The sequence below is a fragment of the Tachypleus tridentatus genome, chromosome 6 (genome assembly GCF_004210375.1).
Source record: "Tachypleus tridentatus isolate NWPU-2018 chromosome 6, ASM421037v1, whole genome shotgun sequence".
Classification (NCBI taxonomy): domain Eukaryota; kingdom Metazoa; phylum Arthropoda; class Merostomata; order Xiphosura; family Limulidae; genus Tachypleus; species Tachypleus tridentatus.
The window spans coordinates 161,337,410-161,363,593 of NC_134830.1; the positions used below are offsets into that span (position 1 = coordinate 161,337,410).

At 37.7% G+C, this 26,184-nt stretch overlaps 1 protein-coding gene across 15 annotated transcripts in view; it reads left to right on the forward strand.

The window, feature by feature from the left end:
* Nucleotides 1-26,184, forward strand: part of LOC143254304 (zinc finger protein castor homolog 1-like) — a 243,484-nt gene that overhangs the window by 142,792 nt on the left and 74,508 nt on the right. For 12 of the 15 annotated variants that reach the window (XM_076509244.1, XM_076509245.1, XM_076509247.1 and 9 more), the window contains one exon: nt 24,686-25,882. In XM_076509244.1, coding sequence (XP_076365359.1) covers nt 24,757-25,882 — 1,126 coding nt within the window. In that variant the 5' untranslated portion in view covers nt 24,686-24,756. Of the gene's footprint in view, nt 1-18,170; nt 18,700-24,685; nt 25,883-26,184 lie in introns of those variants that run through there. The other 3 variants (XM_076509248.1, XM_076509253.1, XM_076509250.1) reach the window with 3 other exon arrangements.

Consider the following 26,184-nt stretch of genomic DNA (forward strand, 5'->3'; position numbering starts at 1 on the left):
ACCGATATAATATTTACCCGTGATACTAAGCAATTCCAAGCCCTAAACATGATTCAAACGACAGTCTACTTTCCTCCTATGAAAGGTCACTGAAAGAACAAAATGGGCTGGAAAGATGTCTAGTAACTGTCGGTGTTTGACGTAACAATATAACTGCGTGCGTGTACAGCTTCGTCTTTCGTGCATGTCGCTACGGGCTGGAACCTACCAGTCTGCTCCCGCGAATTCCACGCTTTCACCTTGGCCTTCAAGACGGTAGCCGTCAGGAACCCAAATCTTCAAGTAACCCTGTAATTAGCCGCTTATCACACGGTAACATTTTCGTGGTTCATTCGCTTGTTACTCGAGTGGTATAATGAACTTATATTGAGAAAAAAAAACTGGAAAGACGAAAATATCATTATATGTATGCAGACATATAAAGCTTTTCTGTAGAAACACAGGAAGCGATTTTTGGATTAATTTTATGTATGCATGTATAGATTTTAATCGTCTAATTATATGTTTTATGTTTTTCTCTCATGAGAATGTTACAGATCTTGTAAAGTATCCGTTATTTTTTACTTCTCAGCGGTAATCCTGGGGGCTTATAATGCTAGAAATCGGGTTTAGATGCCTGAAGTGGGCTAAGCATAGATAGCCTCTTGTACAGCTATCCGTTTAACAACAACAAAAAAAAAACACTAACAAACACTGAATACGTTTTAAGTGTATCTGTAACAACAGAGTTCTGTGGATAAAGAAACATCTTATATGCGTTACAATCTGCTCTTGCTTTATAATTATATCTAAAGGGATATAACCAATTAGAAAATATATAATTAGGCCTGTTTGAAATGTTTACATATTCTACAATAATTCCCGTACGCTTAATCCGAAAATGATGTCCATTTTTCTCCATCACTACAAATGTTTTCTAAAAACGCCTTATGTACTTTTACACAAGTGAATCGTTTTCACTGAAATCACATCACATTTTGTTAGGCTTAAGATGTTGACAACCACTGACTATAGATTTCTCTAGACCAATCGCGACGTAAGTCTTATCGATCGCTCTAGAACCCAAAACTAGAACAGATTTAATTATACTAATAATAAAGTTCATTACGCTAAACGAAATTATAATTTGATCTAAGCAAGTTTTTTTTCTTCTTGATTTGCAACAAACAGTTGCGTTACAGAAAAAAAAAATATTAGTTTTGAAATCTGAGTTTATGGAAAGTCCCTGATTAAAACCAAAACAGCCGTTGGGACGTTATTTTATCCTTTCTTTTCCCAAGTGTATGAGTTGCGAATAGAAATTAAACCTTATAGACGGTGTATCCCTTAAACCATTTGAGACCTAAATTTCAAATACCTCTTTTATCAGGGTAACTTTAGCCTTCTCACAATGTAGTTTGTAACGTACGTTTAATCGTGTTTCACGTACGACATTAATAGAATTGTTCTTGTTTTCTGAGGAATGTATATGACACATATCTAGGCTTTTAAAGGCAAATATTTTATTACAATTGATACCATGAAAAATCAGATATAACAAACTAGAACAGAACTCGACAAACAAGCAGTAATCTCTATCTAAGAAACCTTTATTCCAACATGCATTTTTTTTCATGATAGATGTTAATGTCCTCTTAATGAGTTTATTGTTGAGCAGGGTGTAGGTGTGGGTCCCTCATAAAGGTGAGGCTTCTACTATCAGACCAAACTATGGTGTAATTACATTAGGAACATACAGAAACAATAGCTTTCTAGCCTAGGGGGAAGAAACATCCAATAATTCCAGGGTTAGCGAGACACACAAAGGTCTATGACACACGGCCTTAGCTACTTCTGTTACTCGTTCATTCTATAGGATTCACCCTCGCCTATTCTCCCTGTAACAACACCTTACTCTTTAGGCACTCGCTCTTTCTGGAGGGGAGGGGACATAAGGTTTTACTCGCCGTTCTCACGACCCTATTTTGTAATCATTGGTCCTTATGGCGTGCGTCTATTAGAATTTGGAAACTGACATCCACTTCGATAGTGGTACAGCAAGTTTTCTTTCTTCTCCAACAGGAGGACATTAAACACTCGATTCATTATCAAGCTACAAGGGCGGCGACCTGTTCATTGTGTATGTTTTCTTACTTACTTGTGATGGTTCTTCGAAACACACACACACGAAACACGGAATGAACAATACATGCAATAAAAGAGAAAGAGACAACGAAGACAAGACCACAAATAACAACAAATTAATACCATAAAGATTAGGCAGTATGTTTATACATTGTCTAGTGTGTGAAAGAGAAAAGTTTGATAATCGTTGAAGTTCAAACTCTGTTTGTTTATGAATTTCGCGCAAAGCTACACGAGGGCTATCTGCGCTAGCCGTCCCTAATTTAGCGGTGTAAGACGAGAGGGAAGGCAGCTAGACATCACCACCCACCGCCAACTCTTGGGCTACTCTTTTACCAACGAATAGTGGGGCTGACCATCACATTATAACGCATCCACGGCTGAAAGGGCGATCATATTTGGTGCGACGGGATTCGAACCCACGACCCTCAGATTACGAGTGGAACGCCTTAATCCACCTGGCCATGCCGGACCAGTTCGGACTGAAAAACAAAACAAACAGTTATTGAACAGCGAATGTTAACAAAAACTGGAAATTCGTGCAGTTTCTGTGTAATTAAGTGTTATGATTTTTCCATCCGTTTTAAAAGCGTATCATGTCAACCTTGAGTATAAATCGTTATTTCCAGTTATTTCGCAAAAAAATAAATAAGCGTGAACGTTGAAACAGAAGTTTTGCGTAGAGAGAATTCGCACGTGACTGGTCAACTTTTTTTTCAGTCAATTGGCACATAATAAAACTGATTTGTTTGCTCGATTTGCAATATTTTAATGCTATAAGAACAAAACAAGTAATATCAAAACTTTGATTTATTCTTAACTTCTACTTCACGTTCAGCAAACACGTTTTTTTTCTTTATGAACTAAATGTTTCAGCTTTTTCTTTCTTTCCTTTTTTTACCGATTTACTGTTTAGCTTAAAGTTTACTGTGATCTTAATAACGTACTCTGCACTCTCATTGTTTTGTTTTTGAATGTTTCATTCTACAATTTATTTTTGAAAAAAAAACAAAAAACATGCACACACACGTGCAAAGCTTGTGTGCTAACGCTACGAACATAAAACGGAGGGTAGCTTGTTTTGAATTTCGCGCAAAGCTACACGAGGATTATCTGCAAGAGTCGTCCCTAATTTAGAAGTGAAAGACTAGATGAAAGGCAGTTAATTTTTGGGCTATTCTTTTACCATAGGTCATCAGGATTGATTGTAACATGACAGTGCCCTCACGCCTGAAAGTCGAGCATGTTTTGTGGAACATGGATTCGTCTCTTCGAACCTCAGATTTCGAATCAAGCGCACTAACCGTTTGACCACGTCAGGCCTTGCAGGGGTTCAAAGGCTCTTTCTCAAACCACAGAGGCCCCAGTTAGGTCCCTAGCCCTAAGTTGACATCTGCCTGTGGCACCAGTTTGTTCCTACTGGTATGAATACAGTTGAAATTAAACATTCGCCCCAATACTCCAGTGGCAGCCAGGAATAAACTCCGGTGCTAGGTTGGGGTTCAGCGATCCTGAAAACATAACTGTAGATCCTAATCATGCCTGGATAGCCTGCCGGGCGCGTCTTAGCCCCCATCCCCTTGATAGAGAAATATGCAATATAAGTATGGATATTTTCCGATTTAACCTGTTAATTTTCGTTCTGCCAGTTCCAAAACTATGGGAGGAACCTGAGAACAAGTAACAAGTAATGTCATTAATACCCGATTCTGTTAGTTCTGATAGCAGTTAATGTTCTTCGATTGGAGGGTGTAAAGTGAAACGTCTATTTTCAAAAGAGAAACGAAAGTTCCTGTAAAGAAAAAGTTGGAGAAAACTTGGTCACGTAAAGGAACATATGAGATAAACGTAAGTTCGTGTAAATTTGGAGAAACGTAAGTTCATGCTCCAAAACAAATTAGAGAAACGTAAGGTCATATAAAGAAAACAAAGAGAAACGTAAATTCATGCTAAGGAATAAATTAGGGAAACGGTAGGTTCGCACAGACATATTCAACATAATTTACAAAGAGGTTGCTTGCTCTAAAATATGACAAGTTAGCTCAATTTACCATGAAACTAAAACTCTCCACGTCGTAAGTAGGTCGTGTATATGAACAGAACAATTGTGGTGTTAAAACGTCTTAAGTCCAAGATTCTATAGAACGGCAACTCTACGTTCCATCGTGTATGCTTTTAGCAACTGCGCAAATCTAATGGTAATAACATTTTTATCTTAGTTGCATGTATTCTTACACATAGAATTTACCATGGTATCCGCAACAATCACGTTTATTCAATGAGATTTATACTCCTTTCTAATCAAAGTGGTTTTTATTGGCTATTGTTAATCTTAAGCGCAAAGTTAAACAATAAACTTGGCCCTACTGCACTGACCAGTAAGGCTATCGAAACCCAATTTTTAGCGTTGTAAGCCTATTCTGAGTGGGTGAGGGGGGATTATTATATTCTACAAAAGTTACTGTAGCTCTGTCACGTCACCGTTGTGGCCCGGCATGACCAGGTGGTTAGGTGGCGCTCCGCTCGATTCGTAATTTGAGGGTCGCGGGTTCGAATGCCAGTCACACCAAACATGCTCGCTCTTTCAGCCGTGGGGGCGTTATAATGTTACGGTCTATCACAGTATTCGTTGGTGAAAGAGCATCGCAAGAATTGACGGTGGGTGGTGATGACTAGCTGCCTTCCCTCCAGTCTTACACTGCTAAATTAGGGACGGCTAGCGCAGATAGCCCTCGTGTAGCTTTGCGTGAAATTCAAAAACAAACATATCACCGTTAAGCTAATGTCGTAACGTTTCTGGAAATGAGCTCCGTCAACATGTTAAGACCGAGTTCAAGTAATATTACTGCTGGGAAGTTCACTCGTCACATACCTAGCACACTGGTAACAAAAACGAAACTAGAACACGAACTGAAAGTGTGATATCAGCTTACAGAAGCATAAATATCAATTAGATAGCGCTGATAAGTAGGTTTAATATAATTTAATGTTGTTAGAAACACATGCTATCATTCTTATCTCTTATTTTTAGTAATATGATTATTTAAAGTTTTTGTGTACTGCATATAGAGGGTGAGTACTTGTTTTGCGTTTAATGCAAAACTACTCATTATGTCACTTACGCTCGGCCCACCGCATGTAATCGAACCCTGGGTTTTAGCGTTGGAAGTCCGTAGACTCACCACTGACTCACTGAGAGATGATAGCAAAGTAAACGCTTAAACTGACAAAGAATTTTCATCGACTGTTAAGGATATGTCTGTAGAGCATCTTAGGTCGTGCTATAATACGGGAGATGTAATCCGCATAAAATAGAACTCTATTTAACGTGTTCAACCAACAGATTGAATACAAATTGATTGACGACTCCAACGTTTGAAAGAAGTACATTTATTATTGTTTCAAGTTCACAGCAAAAATAAAAACCTAAAAACTCTATACATGTTTTAGTAGAACGTGCTTCACCATGTTCAGAATACGAGTAAAACAAAAACATTAAAAATTCGAATTGCACACGCGCATTTAAAATCTCTGGATTTCCAAGATGGCAACTTTGTTTTGATTTAATTTGACACCACAAAGTTATTCTCTGTACTTTAAGCTGTTGATTTGTTATAAGTGTGATAGTCAAACCCTTTGCGTGGAGGGTGGGTGGCGAGCTGCTGTTTTCTGGCTTCTTTCTCTCTGGCAAGTTGTTGTAGAGGTTGCGGCGGGTAACCTCAGTAGCTTTACCACGTGTTTATTACAAAATGCAATTCAAAATCATGTATAAATTGTTCGAGAAATAAAGTATAAATGGGATGTCCCGACAAGAACTCAATGTTAATAGAGTAACAAGAACTCAATGTTAATAGAGTAACAAGAACTCAATGTTAATAGAGTAACAAGAACTCAATGTTAATAGAGTAGGTAAAGAGCTATATTTTCACGGTCTCTTATGCAATCACAGATAAAATAATTAAGACAGAACAGGTAAACCACTCGAAGGTAACGTGTCTGCGACTTGAGTGTGTAAATGTTCTCTCTCAATAGTACCTAAACTACTGGTTGACATAACACTGATGTTTATATTATAAATTAATGATATGGATTGGACAAAATTACCCAAGAGGCCTGATGCTGGCCGCGATTGGACAGGATCAATACATAACTATTAAACATGATGAATACTCTGCCTAAACAATCTATCAGAGAATAACTAGTAAACAGTTTATGTTAAAATAAACAGATAACGGATATCAATAAAACAGAAGTGTAACCATGTCGTCACCTAAAACCGTGGGATGCCCAGCTTTGACAATAGGAGCATATAACTCTTATCTCAAAATATTAATTTAAAAATAAATAAATTTTAAACACAATCATATAAATATTAAGTAATACAGTAACAACGATCAACATGGAAACAATAAACACTTAAGTAAATAATGCGGTATGAGACTGGTGGGAGTGTTACTGACCTATAGGATAAACGTAACTTTAAGTGCATGTGTTATGTATTATCTCTTTATATACCTGTAACATAAGTTTATACACAAAAGTACCCGTCCCCAGTGACGTGAGAGGTTCAAGTTAATCAGGTTAATTTATTACATGGATTTTAAGTAGGTTTATTGTGTTACGCTCTTGGTTTGACTCCAAGCTTAAACTCTGAGATACTTACACCGCCCAACTCGAAAAGTAATTGTTCAGCACTTCAGTTATGTTAAGAGCTGCTCAATAATAACATACGATAAATCTACATTTTTATTCATGCTACGCCACATTTTAACTGTGAATTATAGTGTGTTTAATTTTTAATAGTTTCATGTAGAATATCCTGTCTGAGAAATATATTGTATCATCAACATTATTCATACCTGTTCTAATATCATTTCAAAAGTGAATGTTGAGCTTTGTCTGCGTGCACAGCTTTTCAAACGGGAGACAGACGAACGTTCGAACAAACACCACGATTAGCAACCTACATGAGAGCCTCGGCATGGCCAGGTGGTTAAAGCACTCGACTCGTAATCTGAGGGTCGCGGGTTCGAATCCCCATAACTCTAAACATGCTCACCCTCCCAGCCGTGGGGACGTTATAATGTGATGTTCAATCCCACTATTCATTGGTAAAAGAGTAGCTCAAGAGTTGGCGGTGGGTGGTGATGACTAGCTGCTTTCCCTCTAGGGGCAGATAGCTCTCCTGTAGCTTTGCGCGAAATTAAAAAACAACAACAAACAAAAAAAGCATAAATAAGAGCATCTAAAATAAAAAATAAATACGTGGCATGCTATGTAGATCACAAACATATTGTATTTTTATAAGTAGTTGGTAATGTAAAGGTAACTGATAAGTGGCTGATAATTATAAACAAATCAAATGCCTAGAATGGTGATAACAAGCGTATGTACACTTCAAGTTCCAGATATTTGTTATTACGATTAGCGTGATGCTCCGGAAAAGAAACGTTTCCACAAAAAAATCTGGTACCTTCCTAACTGTTGTATTCATACTGAACATTTCGTGTAACTAAAACCAATCCAATAAGACACTCAACCCTCAGGATAGCACTGTTTTATCATCTTTTTCACTTACGTATTTTTATTATCACGAATACATCGTTGAAAATATGACAGGATACTTCAATCATATCGGTAGATAAACAAATAAAAATTAAGAAAAAAAACATTGTATTACTGTTGTCCATCAGGTCCCAACAATGCTGGTTACCGACGTCTTTTCCTCATGTATTGACGAACAAAGGGTCTTCGCCATTTAACGATGCATGTTGATATATTTCCTTCAAGCATTATTTTACTTGTTTCTGGTTGCTTTATCATGGCAAAAGATTTCTTCATGTCCATATTGTTGCTCACCTTTTTATGAGCTACTATTTAAATCATCTGATCTGCTTGTTAAATTTGAGGTTTAACTGGAATTTGCGAATCTATATACTTAAAGAGTAAAGTGCGTGAAAAGCTTTTTAAATTTCATTAAACTATGCAAAAATTAAAATTAGAAGTAGGGAAGTATTGATGATGTCACCATGTGAGTAAGAGATGGGGTGTGTAAATAAAATATAAAGGGAAAGTCGTCTATGAAGTAACTGTGTCCTCCGTCAGAGCTCCATCTCGAACAACAATTTAAAGTTTGGTTTATTTTGAATTTCGCGCATAGCTACACGAGGGTTATTTGTGCTAGCCGTCCCTAATTTAGCAGTGTATGGCTAGAGGAAAAGCAGCTAGTTATCACCATCCCCCAACTCTTGGGCTACTTTTTTATCAACGAATAGTGGGCTTGACCGTCACATTGTAATGCCCCTACGGCTGAAAGGACATGTTTGATGTGACGGGGATTTGAACCCGCGACCCTTAGATTACGAGTCGAGCACCCTAACTGCCTAGCCAGTTTTCAGTGTTAAGGTTTGGCGTGCGAATGTTTTTGCCAAAATACCCTGGTTTTGAGAGCGTCCCTTAATCTGGTATTTCCTATTTAAACATTCGATAGGTTCATCATTTTGATACAGACTATTCGGCTAAACATATTGTTTATACTACAGGTATTTGATGGGTGTTGTTTGCTGTGGAATAGATTGAATCTTGCAGTCACTGAGACGTCTCGCACAGCACGCAGATTCGTTTATATACTCTTTGTACCCAACTTCTTACGAAAGTAGTCCTTGCAGATCGCTCAACTGTTTTAATTACTTTAAATTCACAGCACTGTCTTACATTATATAAACTTTGTGTATTTAAATACAGAATATCGCAATAAAATAAAGTTACGTATACGAAGCACGAGCTTTCTCTCTCTGGTAATATACACATACATATATATTTATTTGACATTAGAATAAACCCAACTACACTTTTTGTTATAATATTTCAACCTACTCGCGTGTACCACATTTATCTTTCTTTTCGTTGTTGTTTTTAAAAGATACGTAAGCGAGATCTGGAAATTGACATAACCTGGTCAACCTCACGTTTGAATACATAATATTAACCCTAGTCGTCACGTGATTTACGAACAATGCGCTCGTAGTTCACGCACTTTCCAATAATCAAGTATTTTTGCCTTCAATAGCGTAGTGTGTAATTTCACGTAAGAACAGTTCAAGGCGTCTTAGACGTAATGATTACCATTAGTTGATTGATTCAATGAGGGATGTGTAATTTAGGCTTAATGTTCTTTTTTTGTGCTTTACCATGCACCTCGTATTAGTGTATAATCTACTGCGCTAAGAACCTCTGTTTTAGAGTGATGGCTTACCCTAACCATATGCACTTTAATAAATTATACAGACAGATAAGCATAGCTGTGTATAAAACGCACGAGCTCTATAAATAAAACTTGGTCTGCATATTAAAATACGCAAGAAACTCCATTCCAGGATACATATATCTATATTAATTACGTACTACGTTAGTATTACCAGCTTTGCTTTTCTTGTTGCCCACATTCCTGGACTTTGTCTTAAGGAAGGGAAATTCGTGTTCCATAGCACTTGTCGTGTTTTACGTTTATTATAGTATTTTGCGTTTGCTGCCGCAGACTCTGCAATTTACGTCAGAGCCGCACTGTTCGTTAATAGCGGTCACTACGACTTGGCGAACATATTACTGAAGTTCTTAGGCTTTACTGCCCTCTGCTGTAACTAAAACTAACTAAGGTTTTGTGTACATTGAGCGGAGGCACAAAAAATATATCCATTCTTCATAGTTCTTTTTTTGTAACGATGAGTGTTTGGGTCCCAAATAAAGTTGTGTGACCGTTTTTCTAATCGACTTCCCGATACCTTTCTTCATCACGTGATGACCTCTTTGTCCGTTTTTCCTGCCCTCTCCACCTTGTCGAGCTCCCATGCAGAACTGATAAGACAAAAACCAATCTAATGGCATCTATCTTAATTGGAAATAACAGTGATGTCTGCTTTATCACACCTAATTTAACCAGAACTAGAAACGTTTGTTCAATATTTCTTAGAAATACACGGGGGGGGGGAGGTCTCGCTACCAGGTTCATGGTAATTCTTCCACGACTATTTAATCTGATTTTGCAATAAAATCTAATTCCCTCCCACCCCTCGTCACACCAGGCTGCTTTACTTTACCACAACAATTATAAAAACTGTCAGCGTGTTACCCAATTTATGCGAGAAGAGCATAAAACGCTGTTCCGCTTGGTTGGTGACACCCCTCATGTTTGTTGTTGTTTCAGACAATCCTTTCACCATTTGTTGAGTAACGTTGTCAGACAGCCGAGAAAGCGTCGACTTCTCTCCTAATCACCAGGTTTTGTTCTATCTTGTTTTTCTCATTATTATCTCATTCAATTCCACTGTTTGTACAAATAGTTTGTCGTGTATACAAAAATATGCTCAGAAATTGGCCTTTCATAAAAACGAGTCGTAAAGAAAACGTTTAACAAGTCACTTTTTGGATGTCGGAGATTAGATCATGGTGAAAGTTTAAACAAATTGTTATCCTTAAGTGTACATACTTCGAAGGTGTCCCAAAAACAACCCACATTTTGTAAACTGGGCCCCTTGTTGAGAAATGTAAAGTTTGTCATGCCTTTCATACCTCCATCTAGTCCCCACTTTCCTCGCAATCGCGTTGTAAGTACAACTACTATCTATAAGCTTGTATGAGTGATGATGTCATGCTAGTAGATATATGGCGAGTGAATTTTTGAAACTGTGTAACATTTAAAACTTCAGATATTTACCTATACTTAACAGTTTCATTATTTTAGTAGCACACTAATTAAAGTATCCGCCCATTGATATTTTACTGGTCGATTGTATCTGTGTGTGAGTGTATTTGAACCTATTTTAGATATATTGTTCATTCAGTAAGCGAGAATTAGAAATATATCTGACACTTTTCCCATAGACCTTCAGGAAGCGGAATTACTATGCCTTAGGGTTATAGGTCAAAACTATAGCGCCAAAAATTGAACCAAAAATTGCTTGAGACAAAATTATCTTATTAGGCGTGCAAAGATTCAGTTCTTTTAACTCCTGGAGATATGGCGGTCACAACACACACACACACACACACAGAGACGGTTTATGTTGGTTTTTTTATTATTATGGATAACACGCAGACGGACGTGATAACCCAACGCTTCGGGCCAAGACCATATCTGATATCAGTTCTCGGTCCAGCGAAACGGGAAGGCCACTACACAGCGCAAGACTGTCAATCACTTTTAACAGTGTCAATCGAACAACACTAATCGGTGAGACCAGAGTAATTGTCAGAGGATGCTTTCTGGTTCACTCGTTTCAAAATTATTGACAGATAGTTACTTTGTTTGTATATTTGTTTGTTTTGGAATTTCCCACAAAGCTACTCGAGGGCTATCTGTGCTAGCCGTCCCTAATTTAGCAGTGTAAGACTAGAGGGAAGGCAGCTAGTCATCACCACCCACCGCCAACTCTTGGGCTACTCTTACAAACGAATAGTGGGATTGACCGTCACATTATAACGCCCCCACGGCTGGGAGGGCGAATATGTTTGGCGCGACTCGGGCGCGAACCCGCGACCCTCAGATTACGAAGCGCACGCCTTAACGCCCTAGGCCTGACAGATAGTTACCTTCGAGTGGTTATGCGCGAACCCGAAATGAATTTTCAATGAAAATTGTATTGATTTTATTTGTCTTTTAAGCTGGAAACAAAGATTAAAATATTCAATCAGACGAATCTTGTTAAGACAATGCTCCTCAGTGACAGAGGAGCTAAAACCGGTTTGAAACCCCGACAACTCACTGTGTACCCGGGTTCGAAACTTTCGTTGTGATTTATTTATTTCAAAAATTGATTAAGCTATTGCTTAGAAATGAATACAAAAAATTGATGTACATAATTGTTGTGTGTAATGAATACTTCTCCAAAACTAAACGACTTACGATACAATAGCACAAGTTCTTTCCTCTAATTAACTTTAACTAATTTAAAGATATACGTAAGTAATCCAATAAATGAATTAATATTTTAATTAATTTTTGTATTGTTTATATGAACTCGCCCTGACATTTCCGTCAGTATGGCCCGTTTTAACTCGGAGGTAGGTTTGAGAGCTCATATCAGTTGTGTTTTGTTTTTTTTGTTTTAATTTCGCACAAAGCTACATGAAGGCTATCTGCGCTATCCGTCCCTAACTTAGTAGTGTAAGATTAGAGGGAAGGCAGCTAGTCATCACCACCCACCACCAACTCTTGGGTTACTCTTCTACAAACGAATAGTGGGATTGACCGTCACATAATAACGCTCCCATGGCTGAAAGAGGCGAGCATGTTTAGTGTGACCGGGATTCGAACACGAAACCCTAAGATTACGAGTCGAACGCCTTAATCCACCTGGCCAGGCCAGGCCTGTGGGTTTTTATAACGTTCACAGTTGGCTTTCGACACTCACGTAAATAGCTAACCGCGTAGCTTTGCGTTCAACAACAGAAAAACAAGTGACTCATCAGTATGAACCTAGTAATAAATTAATCTCCCCGTCGCACCAAACGTGCTTGCCCTTTCAGCTGCAGGGGCGTTATAATGTGACGGTCAATCCTACTATTCGTTGGTAAAAGAGTAGCCCAAGGTTTGGCGGTGAGTGGTGATGACTAGCTGCCTTCCCTCTAGTCTTATACTGCTAAATGAGGAATAACTAGCGCAGATAGCCCTCGGGTAGCTTTGCGCAAAATTAAAAAAAAAAACAAAACGAAAACCTGATAAAATAGAAATAATTCAGTTGCAGCGTTGTCATAGTAACAGGTGAACATGAATATTTTTTTTAATGGAACAGATGTTTCACAACTGAATATGGCTGATGAAAAACACTTACGATTCAAACATTAAAACTTAAGTTTATGAGCTAATCAAACATCTACAAAATTTGACAATGGCTCCATTATTAACTCTCAATATTTTGTGTTTGTTTTGTAATGCACAACTGATAAACGTGCTCTCTACTTTGTACCAGCAACAGGAATCGGCCTCTGAATGTTAACGTTATAAGCTGAACCACTGTTTAGGGTATGGCTTTAGCATTCAAGTTCTTAGAACGTTTCGGTTTTTGAGAGCAGGGTTTCTGTTTTGTGATCTACTCGATACATCAATGTGCTCATGATGGTAAACGAGCCAATTTGGTACAACGATTTGTATATGCATGTGTCACATCAACAACCACTAGCACCTCATGCACACCGGAAGAGGATCCAGAGGATTCATCAGATGAATATATCAAAGCGACACCTGTGTGAAAAACCGATGATTATGTGTTATAAGAATCATTTACAACGTTTCTAAAATGACCGCAACTATTAACTACGCCTTTGAAAATCCCGGTATGTGGTTCAGGTACTTTCAACTGAAACACAACTTATGCAACACGTTGACTAAACGGCTAGGTCAAATCATCCCAATCTAAGGGCAAAATAATCTCTAACTGACCAAAAAAAAAAAAAATCTAGTCAGTAGCACCCGCAGCCTACGTGGTTATTCTTAATCGAATAGTAGGATTGATTGCCACAGTTATGGTATCCCTACAACTGAAAGTGCTGAGTGTGTTCAGCAGAAAGGGCATATCGGGGATCGAACCTTAAGTAAACTTTCTGTTTGTTTTTGAATTTCGCGCAAAGCTACACGAGGGATATCTGCGCTAGCCGTCCCTAATTTAGCAGTATAAGACTAGAGGGAAGGCAGTTAGTCATCACCTCCCACCGCCAACTCTTGGGCTACTCTTTTACCAACGAATATTGGTACTGACCGTCAAATTATAACGCCCCCCCGACTGAAATGACGAACATGTTTGGTGCGACGGGGATTCGAAACCGCGACCCTAAGATTACGAGTCGAGTGCCTTAAGACACCTGATCATGCCGGGCACTATAAACCTCCTGACACTCAGCCCGGTACACTGACAATTAAATATTCTAACCACAAGTTTACGATTAACATTCTCCTCGTTCAAGTAAAAAACGATAACGTTAACTTCAACTAAGTAGTTTATCTTTCACTTCGTACCATTACGTAAAGATTTTTTTTTCTTTAATCACTTGAAATCAAATATTTATTATTATTTTTACTTTATACTTACCGTTTAGGAGTTCCACTTGACGACTTAACGCATACAAATAAACGATATGTGTGTATTTAAACGCCTTCGGGTTATTCAGAAAAGAAAAAAAAAGATAAAAACTCTCATGGGTTGAAGTTTTAAATTTATGTTCAGAGTTTATCTTCTGGATTAAAATAAAATGAGTTTCTTGACTCAGGTTTCTTAAAAAAAAACAAGAAACAAAAACGGGTGACGGAAGAGCTGCGTGAGGCATTTTATCCCGCGTTTATGACCCGCCATGATAGAAATATCGTGTTGTGGCGTCACCAATGGCTTTTTTCGCAAGCTTAGAAAAATGTTAGCATTTAAATCATTTATATATATATATATATATATATATATATATATATATATATATATGTGCTACAGCTCTTAGTAACAAGTTTCTTGTAATCAGTAAATTGTATAGACTTATTAGGAAATGTGGACTTTTTTGTATTAATGGATACCTATAAAAATTTCTTTCTGTGTGCTTTGGTATTCACTTTTTTTTTTAGTAATGGGACTCAAAGAGAACTAACTTTCTAATTTGCAAGTCTTTCTGGTTTCGAAACAAAGCATATGTACATATCGATAAAATACGTAGGTTCATTTGTTTAACGTGCGACACAAAACGGTTTCGATCTCGTAAAATCTCCTGCACATTTTATAAGTTGAATTATCTTAACAATGCAGAACACATGTTTATGTTTGTATATTGTTTTCGAATCATGACACGTTGCAACGAAACGAAGTGCCACTAATAGTTCGTAATACGGTTTTAAATTTAGTGCAACGTGAGCCCTTTCTGTAAAGTTCTACCTTTATTATATGAGCACACTTCTCTTTGTGGACCGTGCGTAGCCTAATACTTAACGTGTTCGTTCTGTGAATTTGAAAATTTGTATTTCCTGATATGTGGCCGCAAAATTGCTTCTTGGCATTTTGTGAACCTGGGATCATTAAAAAACAATCACCAAAACCCACTCTTCAGCAAGACAAGAGTAGCTCAAAAGTTGGAAACGAGTGCCGTCTCCTGTGCCTTTTATGTCGCTTCGCAAAGGATTGTGAAACAAATCTTTCTCTGTGCACATTTAAAGAAGTCAGTTCTTTCTTGAGCTGATCGCGAGAAACATACAAACCGTTCGATGAAAATATTATAAACGTATCAGTTTATCTGTGGAGATTGTTACGCCCGCTTTTATCTCTCTTCAGTACGTCACAACCAACACGGTCACTCTTTCAGTCGTGGAAGCGTTACAAAATCACGATCAATCCCACTATTCGTTGATAAAAGAGTAGTCCTAGAGCTGGCGGTGAGTGGTGATGACTAGCTGCCTTCCCTCTGGTCTTACACTACTAAATTAGGGACGGATAACGCAGATAGTCTTCGTGTAGTTTTGCGCGAAATTCAAAACAGACAAACTCTCTTTAGTAGTTCATCATCCCTTGAGAATCGTGTGGCTAGTCGGGAAATATTATACATTAGCCTTGTGATCTACAACAAAACAAGTTTCTCCTCGTAATATGAGGGCCCGGCATGGCCTAGCGCGTAAGGCGTGCGACTCGTAATCCGAGGCTCGCGGGTTCGCGCCCGCTTCGCGCTAAACATGCTCACCCTCCCAGCCGTGGGGGTGTATAATGTGACGGTCAATCCCACTATTCGTTGGTAAAAGAGTAGCCCAAGAGTTGGCGGTGGGTGGTGATGACTAGCTGCCTTCCCTCTAGTCTTACACTGCTAAATTAGGGACGGCTAGCACAGATAGCCCTCGAGCAGCTTTGTGCGAAATTCCAAAAAAAACAAAAAAACAAACAAATCCTCGTAATATGCTATTACCCCTACTTTTAAAAAAACAATTTAAAATTTCGTTTATTTTCGCAACAACTACAAATGCATCAGGTGAACATTACTCTAATTATGATCCTTTACCTTCTTTACTACGTCACTAATTTTGTAAATTGTTATTTTTTGTATTGTTAACTCTCAAACGTAGTCTCCTCTACGTATATAACTGTTTCTAATTACTCAACAGACAATAAAAACAAACGTTTTGAATCCTAATTAAGAATTAAAAGTAACAGTTTGTTTTTAATCCACCGTTAACATTTGATTAAATATAAATCCGTGTTATATATATTTTGGCTTTTTTTCATTTTTATATTACCCTAATTTTATCTCGAATAACATACTTACCTTTTGATTTATAACGTCAGTCTTTTCTAGATGATGTAAAAGCACGAGGCCGAAAAAAAGAATGGCCTCTCGTGACAGCTGTTGTCCGAAAACTAGAGTGCCATCTAGTGGCTTATCTTCCATAATCGTAGTTCGATGACTAAATTACAGTGATTACCTAAACGTCTTTACTCGTTATATTTTCACAACTCTGTATGTAGTTTCCGAAGTTGCCAAAAGTTGCTTTGAACACTTCAAGTTTGTAGTTCTGCTTCAGCAGTACAGGAAGCGACCACTGGCGCCTTTAATTTTTATTATTCCATCCTCTGACCTGTCTTTATTAGGTCTCGCCTTGAGCAAATACCAAAAACAATTTAAACAAGAAACGGGCTTCAAGGATACGATAGTCACTGTTAATGTTTAAACCTTGCTACATAAGAGAAACAAAGAGAGGTAGATATCATACTAGGTTTCAAACGATATAAATAACGTATATCTCATTACATACTGGTTCTCAAAGTTCTGTTAGGTCATGAAAATAATTTGGATTCATTCAAAGTTCTGTTAGATCACGAAAATAATTTCTTGGATTCTTTTGAGGCTCTCCGACTTATTTCATGTAACATTAAACAAGATTAACTCACTTTGAGAGTCAGTATTTTTATTTCTCATCCCTACCCGCAGTGTTTTCTGCGCGTTAGTCGCCCATTTTGAAAAAGTATATATGGAAGTAATATATAGAGACGGAATGGAAATTTGGGTTGGTTTATATATATATATATATATTCCTAAGGTGTTTGAGTCTGCAAAGGGATTAGTTGTTAACGCTATCCCACTTGCCCTTTCGTGTTTTTCTTTGTGTTCAATTTATTGTTGTAGCCCTGCCGATCTGTGGGTGATGCCAATGAGTGGGAGACCACTGCGACCCGTCTAAGAAGTGACCATACTTCCATTTTTTTAAATAAATCGCAAACTTAAAAAATTTGGAATTTTTAGTCAATGAAAATAAATGTATACATACACATGAAAGTGAAATTTTGCAACAACTAAAATCTGTAATAATTTATGTCAGTTACGACTGTATGTGAATCATGAATTGAATGGAACTAGAATTGTGTTACTTGATGGCAGCTATCTTACGTCAGTGTATTAAATGATAACATTGTCTTACTTATTGGTATCAATTTTTCGCCCCCTAGTGGACGTATAACACTAGAAACAGGGTTTCGATATCCATGTTGAACAGAGCACAGATAACGCTTTGTGTAGCTTAGTGCTTAAATACAAAAAAAAATATTTTTTTCACTGTATTTCATTGTAACGGTCTTTGATTTTCTTAACAGATCAAGTGTGAAGATTGGTGATAAACGTTTCTTGAACAATATTTTCAACGTGTGAGAGTTGACTAGTGTTTCTACTCTTTATTATTTATTTGGTTGTCTAAACTACTGCTCACATCAACCATGATCCGACAGTTTTCGTTTTTCTTCTTCCTACTTTCATTATTAATTCACATCTAATCAAATGTATTAGGTGCTCGTCAAAAGTCGAATGTATGAGAAGGCTATACTGGAAATCAATTTGTTAAATTTGCGGGGTGGATTTATAACAAAGAAAAAGTTCTCAAAGTTCACAATCTTCTCGTTAAATGGTCCTGGAACTGAAGCCGAGCGCCCGCCTCTCAGACTTCCCGATCCACTGCAATTATATTTGCTCTCCGATTCCTATGTCGATAGGGACCTGTTTTCGTTTGGTGAGGTCCTGGTTCTCAGCTTAATCTCATTTCAGACGCGCCCGGTAAGTGATCGCGCGCGGACAGACGGGACCTGGCTGTGAAGTTGACAGTGTCTTAGGTGGGCCGCTCGCTGTCTGTCATAACGAGATGCTGGGAGAAACCGTCGGGCTTCTTTGCGTGTGATTGGCTTGGAAAAGTTTGGCTTTGAGAACTCTTTATTCGCTATTTATGAGCACATATGCCGAGTTGTGGATATATATATATTATCAGCGCCCTGTCTGTTCGAGCGAAATGGTGAGTAATGAAACGTTTGACGTGGAATTAACAAGTTTTATGTTATTGTTACAAATTTGAGCAGCGTCAGTTTGATACTCGCAACTGACATTATTGTGTTATTAAGTCTGATGCGTGTTAAATCGGAGTAAAACGCTCGATCCGGTGTGTATAGGACACTTCACTAATTCCCATTCTCCAAAAAATAAATACTTTAAGTTAGTTTAGACGCTTTCTTCGACACAACTGGAGGATCAGTTATGAACAGTGGTCCACCAGTAAAAAACTCCTACGAGCACCGAATCTTCCTGGTAAGGATCAGAGTTTGTGTTTGAGTTTTTCGACAAAAACGTTTATGATTCAAACATTTCTGATTTTTTGAAGTGTGGTAATGGACGAAAGAGTTTAAAATTTCAGAAAAGATACGAATCTATTTAATCACGTATGTTTTAACCCATGCCACAAAGTTACATTAACATATTGCGTCATCATAAAACTTTTCCTTTAAAAAGAGGCACGTGAAATACGAACTTACCATGTAAAGATTTGAAATCCGTATATAGCCCTAAAGGATTACATAAAAAAACAAACGACAAGCTACACTATGTTATTATTAATTTTTCTTCTTTCGATAAAGGATGTCCGGCATTGCTAGGTAGTTAAGGCACTCGATTCGTAATCTGAGAGTCGCAGGTTCGCATCTCCGTCACATCAAACATGTTCGCTCTTTCAGCCGAGGATACGTTATAATGTTACGGACAATCCCACTATTTGTTGGTAAAACAGTAGCCAAAGAATTGGCAGTGGGTGGTGATGACTAGCTGCCTTCCCTCTAGTCTAACACTGTTAAATTAGGGACGGCTAGTGCAGATAACCCTCGTGTAGCTTTGTGCGAAATGCAAGACAAACAATCGACAAAGGACTATTCTAAAGTAAAGTAGGCCATTTTGGTTGTCATAATTTAATACTGTCTTCTCTTATAGATCAGTGTTATAGATAACGGCAAAATTTCACGCCACTTAAAACATCTTTTAAGGAGTGTATGGCGCCTTTACGTCAGATAGAACGTCAAAACAATCAACTACGTCAGTCATTCAGATTCTCTAAAATCATTCTTTCGCACGTGGTGTTTTCCTTTTGCTTTTCTTCATAACAAAGAAGAAGCGCCAACTGAAAGTCACGTGGTAGGAAGTAAATTTTTGTTACGCCTTGCCTTATTGGATACATAATAGAAATCGTCTGTTCGTTATTGGTTGGTGTTAGAAATTGCAGCACGTTGACAAGGCCGTCCATTCTTTTACCCCTTCAAGCATGTATTTTGTGTTCTCGCTTTTCCAGAGAAAACTGATGTACAGATATACAAAAGATAACGAATCAGAGCTGCAGATGACATGACAGAGATATTCAATCCGGCACGCCATCATTTAGGATGATGTTTTAGTTTTAAAGTCTATAATCTCCTTCATTCTTACACTTTACATCCAGAAAGCGCCACCTATTTCATACATTCAGCAGTTTTCAGAGTTGTTATATAAATTCCCATCAGCTAGGATGTTATGAGTGTGTGTTTTCCTTATAGCAAAGCCACATAGGGTTATCAGCTGTGTCCACCGAGAGGAGTTATTACTACAACTCAAGGTTATTACTTCAATGTCAGTACAAACTTCATTGTGTCTAGTAGATTGTGCTATTTGCCCTAAATGGAGCGAGCTTTTACGAAAGGAGCACGAATAATGAAATCTTTGTTTGAATCATGTTTTAACAAAGTAAATTAATTAATTACTGTGGAAACATGATTAAAGCTCTCGTCGTACGTGTTATGATTTAGATACACTTTACTACGACCGCCATAAAAAGTGGACAAAAGTTACGTTTTCATGCTCTGTTTGTTTGTGTGTTTTGTGCGCGTTTTCTTAAGATATATCGGGCTATCTGTTGAGTTCACCGAGGGGAATCAAACCCCCGATTTTAGTGTTGTAGATCTGTAGGCTTACCGCTCTACCAGTGGGGAACTTGTTTGTTAGCACGATTTCTCAAAAACGACTGAATGGATTTGGACGAAAGTTAGTATACACTTGGAATATGACCAACGTACACGAGGTTAGTTTCTGAAGGTCAAGATCGAATTTCAGAGTTCATGAAAATTCAAAGGAATTCCTGAATGTTAATATGGAACCGATTTTTCACAATATGTTTGCTCTATAGCTTAGTCAAAAATAAGATTTTAATGATACATGGCGGACATATGTAGAACATTATTTCTTATTGTTTTGCCAAAAGTGGCCCGTGTCCATTCAATACGATGAACATTAAGGCAGATTCCCGAATTTCCTGATGACCGAATATGATCAACGCTGCCCCCAGTCCCCAGTTATTAGATAAGCAGTTTAATTCATGAGAAGTGTGTGGTTTCTTACAGCAAAGCCACATCGGGCTATCAGCTGTGTCCACCGAGGGTAATCGAACCCTTGATTTTAGCATTGCTGATTCGAAAATTTGCCGCTGGATGGACAGTTCATGACAAGCAGAACGCAGATAGCCCATTGTGTAGCTTTGTGCTTAATTCCAAACAAACCCAAACTTCTGAACAGCAGAACGGAAAGAATGTGAAAAAAGAAGCAACAGTTGACTCCCCCCAAAAAAAAAAATAAACTTTTTAAAATGAATTTTCAATGTACGTTTTCTTCTGGTAGGTTACGCCACTAGCACTAGATGGTTTACCGAAACATTTGTCTCAAAAAGCTATCATTTCTTATAATGTAACACGTATATTTATGTTATTGTGTGCATATATGTATAAACTGTTTATCCACTGTGGAAATTTACGTACTATTATCAAAGATAACTTGTAATGAAAATACGAAGCTATCCTCAGAAAAAAAAAACGCATTAGTGTGATTGATTAACATTGATACTTTACACATAGGCTTATCTCTGCGAATAAGTACATCCAACTCTCAGTAATAGTAAAAGGTAATATCAGTCGTTCACCTTGTATGCAAATGGATCTTCGAAACACGGGTTATGATTTGCATTGGATTTCCATATCTGATAACATAACTGTTTGAATTCGAAACCCTTCTATTGAAGGAAGGAAGGTTGGCCTGAAAAACGCGATAAACAAGTTTTTTGTTGTTTTTTTTTCGAGCTTCAAGGTTAATAGCCTGCTTCAATTTCATAATTATTTTTCCTTAAGCATTCTTAATGAAGAAGTTTATGCATGAATTGAAGTGAAAATATCTAGTACATCTTACGAGAACAAGCGCATACTGGAATGTTTTATTTCAATGGGAAACGAAAAGTCTATTTTTCAAAGACACTTAGGATATTTACACAGGATACGTTTTTCTTTATTCAATTTCTGAAGTCATTCGTGCTCTCCCCCTTTCAAAGGCATGTGGCACAAAGGCATGTCGGCAGACATACAATACTAGAAGCCGGGTTTCGATACATGTGGTAGGCAGAGCACAGATTGTTGTTTTGTTGTTGTTTCGAATTAAGCACAAAGCTACATAATGGGTTATCTTTGCCCATTGTGTAGCTTTGGGCTTAATTACAAACAAATAAATCCTAGGTTAATATCTGTATTTGTACAACAAGAGGAAAAACAGCCGTGAAAATATTTCATTTGTACATCAGAACCGATAACTTTATAGTTTCTGAAAGTACGCTATCGTTAACTTTTTAATAAAAACATATTTTAGCCTAACGCTTTAATTACTGTTTCTTGCTGGGAAACGGCCCGGCATGGCCAGGTTGGTTAAGGCGTGCGACTCGTAATCCGAGGGTCGCAAGTTCGAATCCCGGTCGCACCAAATATGCTCGCATTTTCAGCCTTGGGAGCGTTATAATGTGAAGGTCAATCTCACTATTCGTTGGTGAAAGAGTAGCCCAAGAGTTGGCGGTGGGTGGTGATGACTAGCTGCCTTCCCACTAGTCTTACACTGTAAAATTAGGGGCGGCTAGCGCATATAGCCATCCAATAGCTTTGCATGAAATTCAAAATAACTTAAATTTCTGGGAAACATTTTGAAAACGCAATTAATACAGTATAAACATTTTATTTTATTTATACATAATTTTATTTTTTTTAAATATTCAATGTATTTTTAATGTTTAGAACCGATAAAAAATTATAATGTTAAAGTGATGACTAGTGGTATTAAGGTCGTATTTCATTGTGCAGTCAGCTTATAAAGTCGGTGTTTGTTTATGAATAATATTACTTGTGAAGAGCTGAGGTTTCTAACTGAAGTAACTGCTTCTGTTTAGAGTCAGTTATGACTTTTAACACTCAAGAGAAAGCGTTGCTTTGTTTTATCATAACGAGGTTAAAAGTTAAAAGTTTATTAATGCAAAATGATTGCTTCTAAATAAGGTATGAATTAGCCAGTCAGAAATACACTTGATCTTAAAAAACGTGTGAGTTATCTAATCAGAAATAGTTTGATCCTGAATAAATTGAGAGATATGATCACCCAGATTGATCCTAAGTAATATGTATAAATGAAACGCTAAGTCAATCAAATTGTTTATACAGTAAATTTTCAATTATCCCCACTAACAGGGATTTGAACCCCGCGACCCTCACATTAGGAGTTGAGCGCGTACAATATAATCATCCTAAACATTTTATTCGAATATTATAGTTAAACCTGGAGGAGATATTTGTGAAATTAAAGCGACTGCTTTTATTAAAATGAACTTTCCCCACGTGCAGATCTAATAACGAATAAAATACACATTTCGAAGACTATGATATATAGCATCAGTTTACGCTGATATGACAAGAGGTATCCGATATTTGCTTTGGTTTGTTTTGAATTTCGTGCAAAGCTACACGAAGGTTGTCTACGCTAGCCGTCCCTAATTTTGCAGTGTAAGACTACAGGAAAGGCAGTTAGTTATCACCACCTACCGCCAACTCTTGAGCTACTCTTTTACTAACGCATAGCGGGATTGGCCGTTACATTATAACGCACCCACGGCTGAAATGGCGAGCACGTTTGGTGTGATGGGGGATTCGAACCCGTGACCCTCGGGTTACGAATCGAGTAGCTTATCCACTTGGCCATGCCAGGCTTTTGCCTTGGATAAAAAGAAAGAAACCTACCATCACATAATAGGGCCCTCACAGCTGAAAGGGCAAGCATGTTCGGTGACGAGATTCGAATCCTCGTCACTGAGCAAGCTCTCCCAATATGACAGACACTCCAACTATTCGTTGGTAAAAGAATAGTCCAAGAGTTGGCGGAGGGTATTGTTGACATATTTATTACTGCTAAATGAGGAACGGCTAGTGCAGGTAATCCACGTGTAGCTTTGCGCGAAATTCAAAACAATATTCGCTGCGACAGATATGACAAAGCAAATAATATTGGAAAAAGTGTTCCTGTTCTGTCGCGTATTTAAGATCTATTTTTATCATAATGCGTTACTTTGATGAACAAGAACTTAGGGTTAAGAAACAAATGTATACAAACAATTGCTCATTGCTAAACACGAGAGCTGGCAACGCTGAATGTTCGATCTCTGCAGTAGACGTAGAACAAACTGATTGGGCAGATTTGCTCTGAAACAATCAAAATAAGCTTTAACAGAATTTACCTCAAAATTGCGTCAGTATGTATTTTTTGTTTATTTGTTGTTAAGCGCCAAACTGCCTAAAGCATCGAAATCTGTTTTTTACTGTTATGTTTTAGGCTTACCTCTGAGCCAGTAGGGAGGGGCCACACTAGTTATCTATAATAAATTCTGTAACAAAGACGACAACCAGGAGGTAAAAACTGATTTAAAAACAAATCAAGGAAGAGGTGGAAATATTTGTACTTTAAACTAAAATTATCGTTGTCGTAGTAGATACAAAAACAACTGAAGCTCAGTACTTTTAAAGAACATAATGATTCGTAATGCAAAGATCAAAACCCGAATCTTAGCGTATGCAGTATTGTCGACTTTATGGTTAATAGCAAACAAACCTCTCCTCGGTAAATTGTTTGTTTTGTTATTAAGCACAAAGCTACACAAAGAGCTTTATATGTACTGTGTCCATCACGGGTATCGAAAGCCGGTTTCTAGCAGTATATATCCGCAAACATGCCATTGGAGAAGCTCCTCGATAAATGTAGTTGTTTTTAAAATTGTGATATTAATTAAATTACAGGGTTAATAGTTCTTGTTGGCTTATCGCTAAATGCTATAAAATTTGTGATTAGATATCAAGTGATATGATAACAATTTTGTGATCTCAGTTCTGGTGTTCACTGCGCTTAAAATTAGTATTGTTTCTTTGCATAGTTATAGGACGTTCATCGACCTCGGCGACTAGATGACAGGCCTAAGTACTAACCTTGCCAACCTTGAAAGAGATGACTTCAATAGAAATAGCAGATAATCCACGGAGAAGTAATCGCTCCTTGGAGTTGCGTTCAGTTTACGAAATACAAGAAGAAGCGCCAGAAAACCTCGAAGAAAGGATGGTGGTAAGTGAAAGTCACGAAACCACTGGATCCCCCAATGCGGGTAGCCCTTTGAACCCTGTTCATCTCATGGACCCATTCAATAAAGAACTGAACTCCAAATCTACGAGAACTGATATAGAGGAAAACTATAAAGAGGAAGAGGGGAATTATGATTTCGACTTTTGCAATGAAGATAATTCCGAGATGCCTTTCTCAGAGGAATCCCAAGACATTGATATCCAAGACGTAGAGACTCCAGGAGAAAGCGAAGCTGATGACCACGGATCGAATTCTCGATTTGACTCTCCGATATCATCTTCTAGGCGTAACAAAAGAAAAAATTTCCAACCACGAAATATAGTCTACCAGTACGATGACAGCGATGCCGATAATGACTTATTTTCTGATTACAATCTCACTAAGAAAGTTAAAAATTCCACTTCTCGTGAAGTGACGGATTCAAAGGACTCACAGCAATGTTCTGGAGTAGAGTCAGAAAGAAGCGATACTAGTCCCTGTCGGATCCAGACGCCCCTAGTGAAAAATCAGGAACCTACAACAAAAATCACAAATAAATGCTCCGTAAGAGACAGAGAACAGCCTCTGGACCTGACAAATGATTGGACAATTCCTCCTGCCAGTAAGGAATATTATCTAAGTAAAGGTGATGTTTTTCCTGTTGACCTGACTACTCGTAAATATAATTCCTGGCAGTGTTATTCACAAAACATGGAGGCTGTAGATTTGTCCAAAAATAATCGGACTCCTAATGGGCCGTCCCTTAATCACAAAAGTTTCAAGGATCATATTACCTCTCCGCGTTTTACCACATTAGAAACTGTTTTACCTCGAACCGGATTTCAAACTGCTGGACTTGACTCCAGTAGGAGTGAGATTGTGGCTACCACCATGGACGCTTCAATGATGCGAGATTATGCTGAGTCTACAATGAAAGAGCTCTTGAGTATTTACGGCCTCAATGACGTAGTTGACTCGATCACCAATCATGTGCCACTACAAAACTTTTCCTCAGGTAAGATGCTTCCATTTATTATAAACAATACTTGTTGTGTTAATAATGTGTAATGTTAATATTATCTGCAATAGTATAATATTGTGTTCTGTAAACTACGAGTGTGATAAGATTTATCACTTTAAACGATGTCAAAAAAATTTATTTTATTCTGTTAACTTTGTCCCAAGCAAACTCTGTTGCTGGAAAGCGATAAACGTGATTGATTTTACTCCGTAATGTGAGAAGAAACCGTGTTTTATTTGTTAAATTAGTTAATGAATATATTAATCCTCAAATCGCCGACTTGTTTTCGGGTCGGA